Source organism: Vicia villosa, linkage group LG2, assembly GCF_029867415.1.
Source record: "Vicia villosa cultivar HV-30 ecotype Madison, WI linkage group LG2, Vvil1.0, whole genome shotgun sequence".
Lineage (NCBI taxonomy): Eukaryota > Viridiplantae > Streptophyta > Magnoliopsida > Fabales > Fabaceae > Vicia > Vicia villosa.
In genome coordinates this window covers 197,625,298-197,643,987 of record NC_081181.1, presented here as the reverse complement: position 1 = coordinate 197,643,987, position 18,690 = coordinate 197,625,298, and the positions used below count along the sequence as shown (strand labels likewise).

General features: G+C 32.4%; 1 protein-coding gene across 1 annotated transcript; it reads left to right on the top strand.

Moving 5' to 3' along the window:
- The first annotated feature begins 8,210 nt into the window (after positions 1–8,210).
- Positions 8,211–13,274, top strand: LOC131653514 (J domain-containing protein spf31). Its single transcript, XM_058923678.1, has 9 exons — positions 8,211–8,448; positions 8,646–8,736; positions 8,849–8,909; positions 9,559–9,636; positions 10,253–10,326; positions 10,577–10,690; positions 11,112–11,219; positions 12,734–12,772; positions 12,887–13,274. Exons 1-9 carry the CDS (start codon positions 8,348–8,350, stop codon positions 12,971–12,973), a joined length of 753 nt encoding a protein of 250 aa, XP_058779661.1. The 5' UTR covers positions 8,211–8,347; the 3' UTR covers positions 12,974–13,274.
- Positions 13,275–18,690: the final 5,416 nt, after the last annotated feature.

Here is an 18,690-nt window from a genome sequence, read left to right as displayed (position 1 = left end):
CAATTGAAGTATATAAACAGAACCGTCTTTAAGGGCGTGCAAAACAGACTAGCGCAAAGGACCTCAAATTTTCTAAGATTAAATTATAACTAAATATGACCTTATAAATATCTCATAGGTTAAATCATGAGTACAAAAGACCTCTATTAATTTTTTATGATTAAACTATAGCAAATCTACACAGGGCCTTCTAAAACTTGAGACGGCCTTGTATATAAACACTTTATTTTCAATCTTTATAAAGGCATTAAATAATTGATGGAAGTTATTATTTATAAAAGAGAGAAAAATGGCGAAAAGTTTTCAGAAGTCAATTAAGCTTAACTTAATCTCCAGCTTAGGTCCACATTTGATGCAAGCTAATAATCCAATAAGTATGAGGTTTGGGAAGCATATGCTTGATGTAATAATTCCAAAAGATAATATAATCCAATTGTTGAAAATGATGTTTGTTATGCTGAATACACGGTCCCTGATTAGTTAATTAGTTCAAGTGATTAGTACCACAAATTTTTCATATGCTTATGAATATTATATATGATAGCTTAGTGGTTATCTAGTTCATTTCAATATTTATATACACTTAAGAATTTGAAAAGCAAAAATTCAGATTCTAAAATTGCAGTTTTATGACGAGTCAACTTCAAATCCATCCGTTGAACTTTGGACAATTTTTTTTTTAAAAGAATATGCAAATTAATAAAATTAAACTTTGTTGTCTATGGCTTTACTTTTACGAGGATTCAACTTCAAATCCCTTTACTGTTGTGTATGACTTATACAAAATAATTTACGTGGAATTAAGGTCAACACAAGGGCTAGATAGAGTTATATGTATAAATATCTCACAATCAAATAGTGAATCACAAAATAACAAATCATTTTAAATTAAACAAAATAAAAATATTAACCACCATATAATCCAAAGATGAAGTTTATTTATGATAGAAAATAAAATACATTTAAAATTATTAAATCCATATATAAATAAGGGCCGAAAAAAAAGTCAAAAATAACATATCATTTGAAGTAATAAATATAAGAAAAATTAAGATAATATTTGAAAAATATATGGTCTAAAAAAGTAATTTGGATATAACACTATAAAATGTTTTAATTAATATATTAGATAAATTTAAATTATTTTATAAAATTTTATTAAATTAAATATAAAAAAGCACTTAATGTATACTCACTAACTCATATATTATGTACCGAAGAACTAATAAAAATGTAAATTTAATAAAATATAGTTATTAATAATAAAATTTATAAGATAAATATAAATTTGGAATAATAGATAAAATATATTAAAATATTATATAATTTCTCTTTAATGATAAAATTTAACATATCTTTTTAATTTTATTAAAATTCATTGGATACCCCAAAAATAATATATATTTTAAAAATATTTATCAAATTTATAAGTTAAAACAATTAAAATGTTCATACTTCTAGGGGTGTTTGCGAGTTGGGTTGAGTCTAATTTAATTAAATTCAATACCCGGCTCAATCAAGAATGTTTGGTTTGGGTTGAGTGTTCAACGCGTACTTTTAAGACTAAACCCGAACCAAATCAACCTGCTCATTAATAAGTTGGATTGGGTTGAGTTGGATTTGTGGGTCACCTACTAAATATAATTTTTAAATTCTAAATAAAATATCAATTTAATTAACACATTTATTTTATAAAAACATTAAAAAATATATATAAAATTTTGTATTTAATTTAAATAAAATTTATCATTTAAGACTAAAAAATTCGTTTACAGTTCCAATCAAGTAAAAAAAAAATACAAATAGTGTAAAGGATAATTAAAAGGTAAGATATATCTCTCTTTAAATAAATAAATTTGATTTAGACTTAGACTTTTACAATTAATAAAAACTATAATTATATTTTTAAAAATATATTTATGCTAAATAATTTATAAATAGAATAAAATAAAAATAGATTGACATGTCAATGGGTTGGGATTCGCGGGTTTGTGGGTTTAAAACTTCAAACCCATTACTCAAACTAAATACTAATGAGTTTAAATTAGTTGGTTCAGATTGGACCCTTACATAATTAGGTTGAGTAAAAATATGAGTTAAATTGAATTAGGTGAGTGAATTCGCGGGTTGGCCCCTACCCATGAACATCCCTACATACTTCTATATAATACTCTTATTTTAAATAAAAATAAACATTAAACCCAATATTGTTATATTTTATAACATATTTAATGTTCTTATATATATATATATATATATATATATATATATATATATATATATATATATATATATATATATATATATATATATATATATATATATATATATATATATATATATATATATATATATATATATATATATATATATATATAAGTTTTATCTAGTCTTTAATATAAGTTTTATTTTTTATTTTTCTTAGTAATCACAATCAATATTTTATACATATTTACTCCAATAAAAAATATGGACACAATTGATTGAGCAATGTGATCAATTTAAATTTATCAATTTCTCAAATATTTATAGGTTAATAAAAGTCTTGATAGATGTTGCATAAATACGAACTTGATAACATGGATAAATTGGATTGCACGAGTTAAGGGAGAGGGTTGTGGAAGGAAACAAAACAATATGTTTCTATTTGGCCAACATGGTAATGAACCACGCAGTGGAATTGACATCTCTGATAGAAGTATGAGAAAAATTTGATATGGGTTTGTTAAAAATTCGCCCAAACACTTTAGAGTGACTTTCGGTCATTATTCATCGTCTGCTCTCTCAGACTAAAAAAATACTAACAAACCCGCCCAAACACTTTAGAGTGACTTTCGGTCATTATTCATCGTCTGCTCTCTCAAACTAAAAAAATACTTTCACATGGTTGTTTTTTATTAAATAAAATAAAATATGAACAAGGATAGAAAACAAGAATTGTATGGAGAAGAGAAATCACGGTAGCACAATCTAGAAAATCAAAAAATTCCTGCTTCTTGTCGCTGTTAGTGGCACCTTACCACCTCCAACTTCCATATGGTCGGCCGTCCATCTTTTTACGACCTCGGTCCTTATTTATTTGTAGGGATGCTTTATGTGTTTAGGGTATTTGGACAATATGAAGCTTTGTATGTGTTTTTGTGGGAATTGGAGACATTTTCCTGTCCTAAGATTGAAGTATTTATAGAAGTTTTTTTGGTCTTGAGTCGGAGAGTTAGTGGGCCGATTTTTTCCTATATCCACTACCAAGGAAATGGTCGAGGAAAGGCTTGTTCTCTCTTGAATTATAGATGAAACGATTTCTTCCATTGACTGGCTCTCTTCAGTTAGTCATTATGCTCCCATGTCATCACCCATGTTTATTTGGTAAGTGGGGTTACTTTGGGCGACCTGTCACCAAGTTTTGAAGAGTGCGTTTGGCTTGTATTGGCGAGCTTAGGCTTCGTTATGTTACTTGCCCCTCACTAGTGTTTGACTTCTCATAGACTATTCACTCTTATATTGGTACAAAAAACTTAAACACAAAAAACACTTATTAATAAATAAAATGAATCTTGACCTTAAATGTTAAAAGAATGCAAGTATATATTATAAATGTTGTTGGAGATAAATTTGACATATTTGTTTATGTCCTAATCACACTTGAACAACATGGCATAACAATGAACTTGTTAATTGTTAAAAATCTATTGAATCTTATAAAACTTATTCACTTTAAGAAGGCATGCTATATATCAACCTTATGTCTTTTAAAACGTGATTTTCTTTATTTATATAAAAAAGGCAAGCTAGATATATGCATAACATTGCATGATAAAAGGTTTCTTAATGATTTATTTCATTTAATGATTCATATCATTAAAAGAAAATATAACTCATTTGTGATATTACATCTCTTAATAATTCATTTCATAAAATAATTACATTTTTTAAAACACCAAATTAACATAAACTAAATAATATAATTTTTAATTCATCAAGTGATAAGTATTAAAGCAAAAAGTATTAAAACCAAAATATCTATATTATTGATATACCAAAAGTATAATTTAATGACTGATCAACTCCAATCACCATAATGTTGCAATATATGGCTCATTTAGAGACGTATAAATAACAACAACAACAAAATTAACATCATGATAAATGTAAACATAATGATAATTCATTTTCAAAGATAAAACAATTTAAATTATCATAAAAAATATCATAAAACTAAATTGGTCCAAACTATCTCAAAATCCACTTTAACGTCAAATTCAAACTTGTGCTTTTTGAAATATGAAATTTCTATAAAAAATTCCCCTTCATCTAATTCTAAAGGTATTTGATTTCACTATGCAACAAGTTGCATGGGCATAAATTGTGTTGAGTTTTAGGCCTCACTTCAACAAGTGCTCTAGTCATTACTTGATCTTGTTTACTAAATACAATATTTGATTTTATTTTTTTAATTTCTATGTGCCTATAAAAATGTATCAAACAACCATTTAAGTGATGGAACCTCTATAGTGGTTTTCTCTAAAAATAGAGCTAGAAGGTCTATTATCATGGTCTAGTGACATCACATCACCAAATTGTTCATAATATAAAACCACACTCGCATCATACTTAAACACATATGTGGTATGAATGGAAGAATGATGAATTCTCTTACAACTACTGCTGAAAATATTGGTAAGACATTAAGGATAACAAGGATAAATCAATAATTTGTTTTGTTCTTTGCTTAATTACACCATATTGATTCTTTTATAAAACTTGATGTGAAGATCGACAATAAAGATAAAGTAATAACTTATGTATTTCTTTACTTAATTACAAACATTTGCTCTCGAAATGAAAGTTGCACATCTAAAAAAATAACTAATTAATTTATAAATAGTTTTAATTGTCCGAGTTAGTAATATAGTGCAAAAGAAGATTTAAAAAGTGATTTTTTTTATGGTTACATACTTTAAGTGAGTTTTAAAAAAATTAAAGACACTCATAGAAAAATAAATGTTAACGTTAGAGAAAGTATATCTTTTATTTTAATAAAATACAAAAATACTCCAATGACACATCAAAAGAAATATGGTACAAAAAATATAATTAAATTAGTAAAAGAGTAATAATTTAAAAACTAAATTGAATATTAAATTAGTAAAAGAGTAATAATTTAAAAACTAAATTGAATATTAAATTAGTAAAAGAGTAATAATTTAAAAACTAAATTGAATATTCACTTAATCAATTTATTGATGGAGATGCGGGGTATCGATCCCCATACATCTCGCATGCTAAGCGAGCGCTCTACCATCTGAGCTACATCCTCATATATTATTATGCCAAGTATATAATTTTTTATTAAACATGTTTCTTTTAAATGTAGTGCTCAACCAACAATTGGACTAAATGCACTTATTCATTTCATTTGCTTAGAATTATTATTGACTTCATATGACAACTATATATATATATATATATATATATATATATATATATATATATATATATATATATATATATATATATATATATATATATATATATATATATAGTTATAATCTCATAATTATGCATATATATCACTTTTCATCATGATAATAAAAATGGATCAAACTGACAGATTTGACTAGTTAAACCATAAATCAGATTTGTGTCTAATACATTTTACCATTAAAATTAGATTGCACTGAAACTTATGTGCAACCTTTGTTAATAGGCGGTGGAACCTCCCTCATAGGTGACATTGTGTCCAATATAATTGGTGACACCTCCCTCTTAGGCGGTACCGCTCTTAGTGTTGCATCTTCTCCTCCCATACCCCTTTATTATTTATTATGAAGAACTTTACAGTGGATCTTTTTTAGAGTTTATAGTCTATTATGTGATCCTATTCTTGCAAATAGACGGGGGTACTGAGTATATGAATTGTTACTTGTTAAAATAAAATTTTCTTTGTGTACGTGCCACATATCGATAAGGCCTATTAATACCCTATGGAAGTACTTATAGTATTCTATATTATGGAGGGTCTAAGACATCATTTAGATCTTAATTATCTTAGGAAGCCACCATTTTATTCAAAACCTACAAAATGGAACCCATTCAGCCTCTATCATTATGCAAGGAATTCCTTCTAGTGGATTTTGGATGTTTCAGCTCTTGAAGATCACAAATGTTTTCGTTATCCCAATTGTTAGTTCCTGATGTATGATACCGTGTTTCATGAGTACGAGAAGCAAATTGTCCTTAATTTGTTTGAGCAACAATTATTAGTGGCCTTTTCCTTGGCTTCTTTATAATTGTACCCATCATGTTGGGCTTACATTTGAGGCTTTTGGGTTCTATGTTTGTATCTTCGGATCTCGTCCCATATCCAATTTTCTGCCATCTTCCATCCTAAATGGTGACCGTCAAGGTTTGGTTTCGTTTAAGAAAATTTTGATTATCTTTAAACCTTCGTTTTTTTCCTTCTGCTAACTTCGTGTATTGGTGGGTTATTATTATGCCTCTAACATGAACCTCCTAAAATATTATATATTCTACTTATAAGCTTTTTACTGACTTTGTCATGTCATTTTCTTATCATTTGTGTGTTTCCTAAATACTGGTCTGGAGACAACTTCGAGAAACTCTTGAAGAGCATGTGCTTCAAAATTAAAGATTTGACATCCCCTAATGTGTGTTACCTGCATGTAATCTCTAAATACACACACACACACACACACACACACACACACATATATATATATATATATATATATATATATATATATATATATCAACAACGATGTCTCATGAAAAAACATCGTGAATAAGAAGTTCCACAAGTGAAAGGTATTCTTTTCCTCAACGGGGCTTCCCAAACCCATGTCTTTTTCTCTTCATGTTGTTGTTAATGTTGATGAAAATGAAGTAACAATAGATGAATATGGTTTTGATACCTCGTATGTAATTTAGGACGTCTTTTCTCATTGTTCTCCAAAGGTTGTCTTCTTCGATCGGGAAGGTAAGGAAGATGTTATTATTTATCACTAATTTACTCCCTTTAAGACTTCATGACCTTCAATCCTTAGTACCATATGTTGATACTATCACGGTGTTCGTTCTAACGAGGAATGAATTAAGTGTAATCTTGCCTAAACCTGAGAAAAGGCTCGTTCTATTACAGCCCGATTTGAGAAATTGAAGGTCTATTTAGCTGAAAAAAAGGTAGATTAAAGTAATGGAAAGATCTTTTTAAGAATAAAAATGAGATGAACAAAGCTTATATGAGGTAAATGAAGGACATAAGGAAAATAAAAGACTAACTATATGTGCTTGCTGAGATGTGTATTATTGACTCCTTGGTCACCATGCTAGCGGAAGAAAATAGGATTGTTAAAGATTAGATGCAGATGGCCGAAGAAGGGTTGAGCTTCTTAATGCAGAGAATGTCAATCTAAAATAAATTTACGTTGCGGCTGAAAGATATATTCCCAAAGTCGACCTTCAATGTTTCAAAAAGGTCGTGGCTTGGATCTAATACTTGAACCATGTTGTGCACATCTGATTTGTGGGTATGAATATATGCAAGAATGTTAATAGTGGGAGGATTGAGTCCTCTGAAGTCGTAGTACATGTACCTTATCTTCATTTTCATCTTTTTCATTTAACGTTCAGAGAACAAATATGTGTAATGTACATGGTCTCCTATTTTGTATTGGTGTTTGCCCTATGATATATGCATTTGTTGTGGCATCTTTTATATCATATATGTAATATTTTATTCATCATTTCTGATTTTGATTTTTTTCGTGTATCTATTTGATAGAGCTTCCTCAAGCAAAGGGGTTCCTTCGTCGTCCCTTTTTTTCTTAATTTATGGCCTAAAATAGGGGGATGATTCCTATTGAGAACTCTTTAACTTATCAATGACTAATCGAGAAGACAAATTCTCTTGCTATCTTAAATGACTTACTTGTTGTCTTCATATGTTCTCTGTGAGAGAAATGACGCTTTGTAATTTTTTAGTCCTCTAAGGAGTGTTATATTCATCTGTCCTATAGAGACTATCTTTTTAAATATTGACATGAACACGTGTCATCTTCGGGTATTTTTTTAATAGGAAAGAGAAAATAAAAAGTGAATTTTCATATATAGATTAAAAACAAAATTTAATAACTTATTAGTGATCTCAAATTTATATATGCACTAATATGTTAAAACCCGTCGTTTAAAGATAAAGATTGTCGTTTAAACGTATTCTCGGAGGCTCAAAGCACTATCGCTGAATCTGGTTTTGTCGCGCACGAAATAGCGTATTTGGTTCCAAAGCCAAAACTCAGTCGAATTCAATTCTTGAGAAGGAAGCGGAAACATGGGAGAATCAAACCCAACCACCAACATCCAAGACGATTTACTACTCAAAAATTTCTTCGCCGAAGTCAGCGAAGTCGAAAGAGACAACGAAGTCCTCAGGTATCTTTTTTTTCGCTTTCTCATTATTAGGGTTTTATTAATTGCATCTCACGGAGAATTTATCGTTTTTTTGAAGTATTTGATTTGATATCTGTATATGTATGGTTTTAATTGCAAAATGTTTATGCAGAAAATAAGAAATTAGGTTACTTTATGCATTGTGATGATCAAAGTTTGCTTTTTTATTTTTAAAACAGGATTCTTGGTTGTTTTAAGTTGAACCCATTTGAGCATTTGAACCTATCCTTTGATTCATCGATCGATGAAGTGAAGAAGCAGTACAGAAAGGTAACTTTTTGCTCTACAGCTGAGGGTTGTTTGATTGTTTGTTTGTTTCAGTTAAATGTTATGTTGGTATCTTATAAGATTCTCTTTGGGTGATTTTTTATTTTTTTTGCAGATATCATTGATGGTTCATCCTGATAAATGTAAACATCCACAAGCAAAGGAGGCTTTTGGAGGTAAATTAAGAAATGCTTGATAATTATTCTAAATGGAACTGAACATGTTGTTAATTGTTATCGATATTGTTTTTGTCATAGAGTTACCTCTCTTGTTTAGCAAATTAGTTTTTAGACAAACTAGCTCGAGTCATGAATCTTGTTACTGTATTTTGATATCCTGGAATTTGCCAAATTCCAAATATTGAGTAAATATGTGCATAAATTGAAACTTGTGGTGCAATGAAGTTAACTGTAAAAGTGGGGATTCAGTTATGTATGAACTATTTTTAGAATCCTATTTAGACAGAAAAATCTGGAAGATTGGGAGAAATCCTTCTTTCCTCGGCATAAATTGTGAAAGATAACTTTCAAAAGTTCAACTATTTGTGCATAGGTTTCAGATAGTTATAATCAGTTCCATCAGATAGTTCTACACTAAATTGTTTGTTCAGTATTACACTTTTTCAATTACTTCTTCATGCTGTCATCTTTATTCGGTTACATATATGATGCCTAAGAAGGAAATCTATAGAATCTACCTATGTCATTTTATATAAGTGTTATTTTGGATGATATGTACATTGCTGGGTTCAATTGCAGTCTCAGAACATTGGGAAGTAGGATCCTGTTTTTAACTCTTTGTTTTGTGTTATTTACTTTATTGCAGCACTAGCAAAAGCCCAACAATTATTACTCGATGAAAATGAAAGAGATTATCTTCTTAGCCAAGTTAATTCAGCAAAAGGTTACTGTTAGTTTGTCTTTTTATTTTTATGCTTGTCTAGTTGATATATGTCTTACACGGTTTTGGATCCATTCTACTTTTTTTCTGTCTATATCTCTGGCAACAGAGCCCTTACTTATCTTTTGAGAAATGGAGAGGATTCTAACTCGCCTTAATGCAAATTCTTTCTACTAAGGGTTGCACTCATACCTTGGAGAGAAATTGTCACATGACTATAGTGATTTATTAACCTGGTTAACTATTTTTATCAATCTAATGGTAAAAAATATCCTCATTTTTCCCCCCAAATGCTATAAGATCATTTGTGATATTGTCTCGCATCTGAGGATGAATTGTGTGACTTTATCTTTAGTTGAAAGTTTTTGTTTGGCTGTCTGTCCATGTAGTTGCTCTTACATCTGTACACGGTAGGGGTAGTTCATCAATGTGTTTTAAACTTGAAAACCTATAATCTTTTACTTTGGGTCAAAAAAATTCTGTTATTGCAACGTTTTTCCCTAATTCCTGCTCCTGTTTTTTGGACTTCCATCTGTATAGAAGAAGTATCTTCTTTATGTGGGATCAAGGGCATATGTAAATAAAATAACTAATTTTTCGCTGTTGATGTGGGCTGCAGAAGAACTTAGAGTAAAGAGAAAGAAACATCTGAAGAAGGATACAGCCTCAAAAATGAAGTCCTTAGTTGATGAGGTACGTATAGTTTTGTCAGGGTTCTCATGGTTACACTAGAGCACAACCTAGAATTTTAGAATACTCTTCCTTGTCGTGTGAGTATATTTCATTTTGGCTGTTTGAGTCTGTCTTGCAACCACCCTTGTGGTCTGATTACGCACAAGCGGGGTGACATTGCCAGACTTTGATCATGTAGAGTTAGTATCTTAGCAGCCAAGAGGCAATATACCCTTGCTTGTTAAAAAGAACTACTTTGTTTCTTTATCAGGGAAAATATGATAAGCAATATGAACAGTCAGAAGAATTCAAGCAGGAGCTCAAACTCAAAGTTCGTGAACTATTAACCGAAAAAGAATGGAGGAGAAGGAAAATGCAAATGAGGGTATGTTATAGTTACTTCTCACCATCCACTAATACCCACATTAAATCATTGTTGTTATAATCAATGTGAAGTCAGAGTCGTATGAGATTATGTGTGTTTGAGCCAATTCGATGAATTACAACGTGATAGTTATTTTTCCCATGCACGCCTAAAATGAGTGATTCATTACTTCTAAAAAGAACTGGTCTAGTTTGGTAATTTACAAGATATTAAAATTATGTTATTGTGATTTGCTTTATGATTAACTTAGAACATTTGCTTCCCATTCCTCTCCCAAATTTTGGTATTTTGTCAGAAAGTTCTAGTGTTAAGAAAGTGAGATCATTATGATTGTGTTTATCTGTGGTAAATTTGGTATGAGAAATAATGTACACTTGTGGAATTATTGTTGTGACCTTTTAGTTTATTGAATACAATGTAGATATCAGAGGAGGAAGGAAGATTAAAAAAGGACGAAGAGGAACAGAAGGAAATGTGGAAAAGAAAGCGTGAGCATGAAGAGCAATGGGAAGGAACAAGAGAAAAAAGGGTTAGTTTTTCATATTTAAACTCCATTTTATACATCAAACTGCAAGTTGTGTTTGAGTCTTCAAGTGAATCTTAATTTCATTCTTTTTTTTTTCCTTTGAAATTTGTGCCTATGATATCTATAACTAAGCTACAAAGTGTTCCGGAATATGGGCAAATGATATCTGTGTTCTGTGTATTCTGGCTATCTGTGATAAAGCTTAGTACGCATGTGACAGTACATGAGGGTTACTTAAGTGGTGAGATTATTTATTCAGAAAAATATTTGAAATGAAGATGCACCATTATCAGTCTCACAGAAGAGTCCTTGCAAACAAACATGCTTTTTTTAAAATTTGCAAAAGCTGATTTCAGGTCTATGATATTCTGACTGAGTCATAGTCCTAATCAAAGTGGTAATATTAATGGACTTTGAATAATAAGCTTGATAACCCTTTTTGTGGGTTCATTGGATTTATAAACATTTTTAACAAAAATTATTGAATGGCTTAATCTATTTGCAACTACACTAAATAAAATTTTAGAGGGTGGGTGTTGTCATCTTGTAGTGACCAACTACCGTAGCCACATGATCAGCCTCTTCCTTCATTCACCAGGGTAAGGTTGCATTGCATACATACATGTAATCCTCTTCAGACAATAGTGTGAGCCTTGTGTAATGATCACCTTTTTTAATTCTTGTTGCATTTTAAGCCTATCTTGTCCTTTGCTCACTCACTCTGAACCCAATTATGAAAGAGCTTGAGTTCTAAATCGGCTGAGTGTGACGCTGTTAACTTCTGTTTAAAGAGTAAGCTTCCCTGTTTTTAAGGGTTATTGGAGGCCAGTATATTTGATTGAATGGATTCCTCCTTCAACCCAATGAGATAGACACTGGAATGAACCCCATATCCAAGTGTGCCCCCGACCTCTTTTCTATTGGAGATTCTATCATCTTATTAGATTTTCTAAAATTCATTATCATAGAATATCATGCAATATGGACCACGTAAGTCAACAACCAATTGGCTGAAAAAATGAATCTTCGTTTTATCTCTTATTAACTCTTCCTCTCACATAAAGGCATTTAGCCCAGCGTATTTGTTTCAAGCATTTCTAGGAATAATTTGGGAGTGTATATTCTTATGTTTGTTACACGGTTACCAAATTTATTCCCATTTTCATAGTTTTCATTCTCAAGGGAGTGTTGGGTAAGTTACCCATATGAAGTGTGAATGAACTGACCTTGAAGAGAAAAAGCAGAACAGATCACAGAATAAGAAGTTAAACTTGGTTTCTGTCTGTTTAATCTGTTTGTATTAATATTAGCTATATCAACTGTCGATTTTTCGCTTGCTTTTCATCAGCAGCTTAAAAGTAATCAAAATGGTACTAAGTACATTCTTTTGTGTATGATACATTCCTATAAAGAAAACATATAACAGATGTTATTGATGTGGAGTATCTTGCTTATCATCAAAAAAATGTCATGCCATCAAAATATATTAGATGTATTGACACAAATTTCATTATCAGGTATCTAGCTGGAGAGATTTTATGAAGGGTGGAAAGAAGGTAAGATATTAGGCTTGCTAGTTTTAGTATCAGCAAGTATTCCTTTGACACATACATCTTGGAACAAAAATAGGAATTTGCTTAACTAATATTATATTTTTGTTATGAATGCAGAATAAAAAGGGAGAAATTCGCCCCCCTAAGCTCAAGACAGAAGATCCCAACAAATCCTACGTTCAGAGGCCTGTAAAAAGAGGATAGGTTGTTTGTTCACAGAAGATCAATTCAACAGGAATCCAAGAAAACTTAATGTGCCCTTTGTATCAGTTTGATATTGTAATCATATTTATATCTTGGGTCATGAGAGGCATCTTAATGGAATGTATACCTCCAAATGAATATCCATTCTGGGATGCTACTACCTAGTACTGATGCAGAGGGATTATTAATCTATGTTGCCTTATAAATGATTTTTTTTTTCAAAACCTGTGTGTATAACCCCATTTATATACCAAGTAGAATAGTTGTTAGACATGTTCATGGAAAAACTTCATTCTGGTTATATATTGTTAGAAACTAGAGGAGAGTTAGTTAGAACTTTTGTTTTCATCTTGTAATCGAATCCTGTTATTGTTTGAAAGTTGGTTACAATAGTTTGACACCTTGTAACTTGTAGTAGTAATAAGGTGGCCTGCTACAGTAGATAGAGTTTACATCTAATGCTGACAGTTGTCAGTATAAGCTATATCAGATGCTATTATAAATGGCAGCACTGATGTGCTCCTGTCATCTGTGGATCAGATGCCCAATCAGCATAACAAAAGACTTGAGTAGAAGGAAAGTAGTAGTGCTGAATGGAGTGAGATGAAGACCATAAATGATAGCCTTTAAGGTATTTGAGAATCCTTTTCACAAATCATAACTATCCAATGAACTTCAAGAGGATGAGAACCAGCTTTTGTGAGTTTACAGGTAGACTACGTAGGGGCATTGATAGGGCTACAGTCAACATGTTGTCTTTTGAAGACTGCAAGAGAGAAGAGGAACTCCTAGAGATATTAATATCATCTACATAGACTAGAAGGTAAATTGTATGCCCTTCTAAGAAATAAGTAAATAGAGAGTGGTCTCACTTGCTAGGCTTGAACTTAAGTTGCACAAGAGAAAATTGCAATCTTTCAAACCATTGTCTTGGAGCTTGCTTAAGACCATAAATTACCATATTGAATTTGCACACCAAATTAGGATTTGAACTTCCAAAACCCTCGGTTATTCCAAATAAACTTCCTTTTCTAAAAACCATTAAACAACACATTGTTCACATCTAGCTGCTAAATAAACCACTTTTATGTTACAGCAATAAGAATAATCCTAATGGTGATAGGTTTAAATACCAGAGAAAAGGTCACATTATAGTCAAACCTTTCTCTCTGATGAAAACCCTTGGCCACAAGCCCAAATTTGTATCTGTTCACTTAGCCATCAAGATTTTCCTTCACTTTAAAGACTCATTTGCATCCAATGGTTTATCTTTGAGAAGGAAGAGATACAAGGGTCCATGTATTGTTGCTCATAAGAGCATCATACTCTGCTTGTGTGGCTGCCTTCTACTGCAAGTCATAAAGAATTTGTTTAACATTCTTAGGCTCAAAGTTGGCAAACAATAATCTTGCTTCCAGCCTTGGTTGAGAAAAACCAGTTTTGCCTCTAGTTTGCATGGCATGAGTGTTAACCGGTCTAACTTCAATGGGTATATCATTAGGAGGGATAGGTACAAAAGTGGGGGACTCATGATCAAAAGTGACACTTGACTCACCGTGAGGCAAAGAGGTTGGACTACCAGAGGGAGTAGCAGACTCAGAGGAACTTGAAGCACTAGACTCTTGGTGAACTCTATGAGAAGTAGACAAAGTATGGGAAGAGGAGGGTGGAGACTCAAAGGAAGAAGAACTGGGACTTTCACTACTAGAGGGAATCATGAAAAGGCCTGGCTGATGTGGTGGACTAGCACTACTAGAGGACTCATATTGATGTAGGAGGGCTACATGCATGTATCGAAGGAAAAGGTGTGCGTTGGAATAGTTTGGCGGGATTTACGCAAGTTTGGCGTTCGATATCAGAACTACTCGTATTATACCTTTACGGAAAGCAGATCGGCCCAGGAGTTTAACTCATGCTTTGTAGTGAAATATAGATTTTAAAACCATTTAAGCTCGTTTTAGGTCCGAAATTATCAATTTACTATTTTGTTTTATTTAGTATTTGATTTTATTCTAGGTTTAGCGCTTTCTATTCTCTAGGGTTTCCGATTGTGTCAGTTGGCATCAGAGCAGGTTTTTGTTAAGAATGAGAAAAATAGTCAGAAAGTTTCTAGGTCCGAAATTTTCATGCTGTGCAGTCAACTAGGGGTTAGTCACTCGCGGGTAGCTTGTGCAGGTTTCCTGAGTCAACGGACGTAACGTTCATCACACTAGTAACTTGCACAGCTACATGCTGTGACTAACTCCTGCACAGCCAACTGCTGTGACTAACTTCTGATAATGAACCGTTCAGGGATCCCAGCAGGATATAACGTTCATCTATCTTCTGGAGATAATAGGTGTGCTTCTTAATCAAGCAGATGGTCTCCTATTCTCAAAATGTATGTTTACGACTCACTGACTAGAAGTCACTTCTAGAGCCTAAACATTCTATCAGAAGTTTTCTAAGATATAACACACTATGAGCAACAACTCTATGTGTTTTACATTTAAATACAAGAATAAAATGTCTTGTAGTCTTCTTGTCTTCAACTTCTGTGTGAGATCTTCTTCTGAAAGTAGATGAAGAGCAACAGCTCTTATGTTGGATGCTTCTATCTTGATCTTCTTCTTCAAATCTTCTTAAGATGATTTAGAGCAACAGCTCCATTGTTTATTGCTTCAGATTTGATCCTTAGCTTTTTCTTAAGCAGCTTCAGAGTATCAGCTCGATTTTGAATTGCTTCTTCAAATGATCTTCTGAAGGCAGAATTAGGGCAGCAGCACTAGTGAGTTGCTTTTTCATATTGATCTTCATCTTCTCCTTCTTCAATACTGATCTTAAAGCTTATTACAGCTAGTGACACATTGATAAACGTCGGAAAACATGAAACACTTCTACGAGCAACAACTCAGTGTCTTTTGTTCCATTTGTCTTTCAATATGATCATTTAACCATATGATCAAGTATTCTTGGATATCTTCTAACTCCATTGGAAGATACTGCTTAACAGCAACTTTTCTTCTTCTTCAGCTTCTGAGATACTTTTTTTAGGCATGTGATATGTATTTCATTCATCATACACTTCGTGTAAGTTTAACTTCTGATGTGTATGCACACGTTTTTCTCTTTCTGTCTTTATATAGGCATATGATTAGTGTATGACAACGCTATAGCTTATTTCTGCACATACAGAGTATGTGTTAACTCTTGTAAATCTTCTGATGCATGTGTTCATATTTCTTCAGTTTGATGTACATGCTCAGCTTCTCTCTACAGATTTTCTCTCAGAATCTCTCATTTTCTGCTCTCTGTAGATGTATCCTACATATTCTGATGCTCACTCTGGATGCATACTCAGATGCATACACATACCAGAACGCATACCTTCACATTTTGAAGCTTGATCTACTTATAGAGCTTGGTATGTTACCGTTGGGATCTAGCCGTTTGAGATTTGAATATTGCTTTTAATGCTTCGTCTAGATTGAGCCTTTTGTGACAAGTGTCGTTCTTGGCAGAGCCTTGTCTTTAACTTGATGATTATAGTGGATGGCGTGTTTATTTTGGTTAAGTTTGTCTTTCCAATGTGTTGCATGTGGCTTGCTTCTTCTTTTCACCTTGGGAGTTATTCCTTTTAAATGTTGTAACCGTTTTGTATGTGATGATGTTTTTAACGGCTCTCCCTTTGATTTTAAGCTCTTTGTATTTAATTTATTATGTATGTTGAGCTGTAGGTGATCTTCTGATTCGCATGTGACTCTGCTTCTGTTTGCCTGTCACTGTATTGTAGCTTCAGAACATCTAACTTAAGAACTTCTGATCTTCATACTTGTGTGATCTTCTGATGTTTGCAAAAATTCTTGCATTTTCTGATGTACTTTCTGATTGAGACTGTTGTATGTAGGCATTGATATTGCTTGTTCTTCTGAATGGTCTTGTTCCTCATTATTGCTTCTTTACTTTAGATTTTCTGATCTTGTCTGGTTTAACGAATTCTTAGTCAGAACATTTGATGAATGATGTTTAGCTTTGTCAATCTTCTGGATGTAGTTGTATTCTTTTTCTGATGAATCATGTATACGATTTATAACATAGTATCTGCACATTAAATGAAACCATTAGTAATAAAATTGTTGCTCACAAAATATATGCTTGTTATCATCAAAACTAGATTCTGAACATAGATTCTCAATCTTGTTCTAACAAACATGTCACCTCTACCTCGACATGCACTACCACCTCTTGAGCTTCGACCACCACAAAATTGGTGAAATTCTGTGTCAAAGGTTTAAGCAACAGTGTGAGTGTTGGAGTCAGGAGAATATGAATATGTTTCCCCAGTGGTTTAACCATTGGATGCCACATATGTGCGATTGAGCGAGACCAAATCAGGTGGTGATTACATCTTGAACTTGGTGAGGCACAATTCATGAGCAAGGACAAGGATTCTCCACTTCATCAAGATCCATCAAACCAAATTTGCTCTCAATAATTGATACAACATGCACAAAATCAGAGGTTAAACCTTCCAAAATATGATGTGAAGCAGGAATATGATTGCCTATGGATGCTAGAGCATTAATAATACTGTGAATTTTAAGAAGATTCTCCTCCACATTGGAGTTGTCAAGTGTTAAAGCATGAAGCCCAACACGAAGTTGTCTTGCTTTGGCGCGAGTTTATTTTTTGAAGTAATTGAACATGTGATCTCATAGCTTATGAGCATGAGTATAACCAAGAACGCGTAAGAGAATTTCATTAGACAACATGGATTGCAGCCACGACAAAAGCATCTGATCCTTCTTCAACCAGCGAGAGTAATCAAGATTCACAGTGCCAGAAACACGAGCTTCGTCAGTGGCAAACTAAAGTGGAACTCGCGAGCAAACGACGAATTCAGTGAGGTTGTGAGTGTTAATGTATGCTTCAATTTGTTGTCGCTACAAATGGAACTTCCTTTTATCAAATTTTTGGATAATTTTGAGCGAAAACTGAAGACGATTTGAATCCTCCGTGGATTGCGACAGAGACGAAACATATGTACCAGAGATCAGAGCGGAAGACGACAGAGGCTGCACCGATTACAGTTATTCAGTCATTGTGAGACCTAGATTGGTGGCTTAATCTAATACCATCTTAGAAACTAGAGAAGAGTTAGTTAGAACTTATTTCTTCATCTTGTAACTAAATTTTGTTATTGTTTAAAAGTTGGATACAATAGTGTTACAATTTGTTACTTATAGTAGTAACAAGGTGAGTTTGTTACAACGGGTAGAGTTTACATCTAATGCAAATAGTTTAACTGATAAGTGTGTGTTTGGTTTTGCAGTGACGAGAAATGATTTTGTTGACTTAATTCTAATTATAAGTGAATTGAAAATAAAGTGTTAAGGAATTTGGTTGAGCCTAACTCATCCCTACAAAACCGGCAAGTAGAGTGAGGATTGCCCCATTTATAAGCACATGTTCAGACCATATATTATCCGATGTGGGACTCTTAACACACACCCTCATGCCCATGCCATATACTGTCTGATGTGAGACTCTTAACACACCCTCCCACGCCCAGGACTAGACAATTGGAGCGTGAAAATGAAACCATAATAGGTGGCCCACCGGAGCTTAAACGAGGCTCTGATATCATGTTAAAGAATTTGGTTAGGCCTAACTCATCCCTAAAAAACTGGCTAGTAAGGTGAGGATTGCCCCCACCTATAAGCACATGTTCATGCCAT

Bases quoted from the DNA above. Each gene is read 5' to 3' on its own strand.
- LOC131653514 (XM_058923678.1), top strand. From the start codon at position 8,348: ATGGGAGAATCAAACCCAACCACCAACATCCAAGACGATTTACTACTC. The intron at 9,637-10,252 runs GTTACTGTTAGT...TGTGGGCTGCAG, and splicing joins CCAAGTTAATTCAGCAAAAG to AAGAACTTAGAGTAAAGAGA. The intron at 10,327-10,576 runs GTACGTATAGTT...TTTCTTTATCAG, and splicing joins TGAAGTCCTTAGTTGATGAG to GGAAAATATGATAAGCAATA.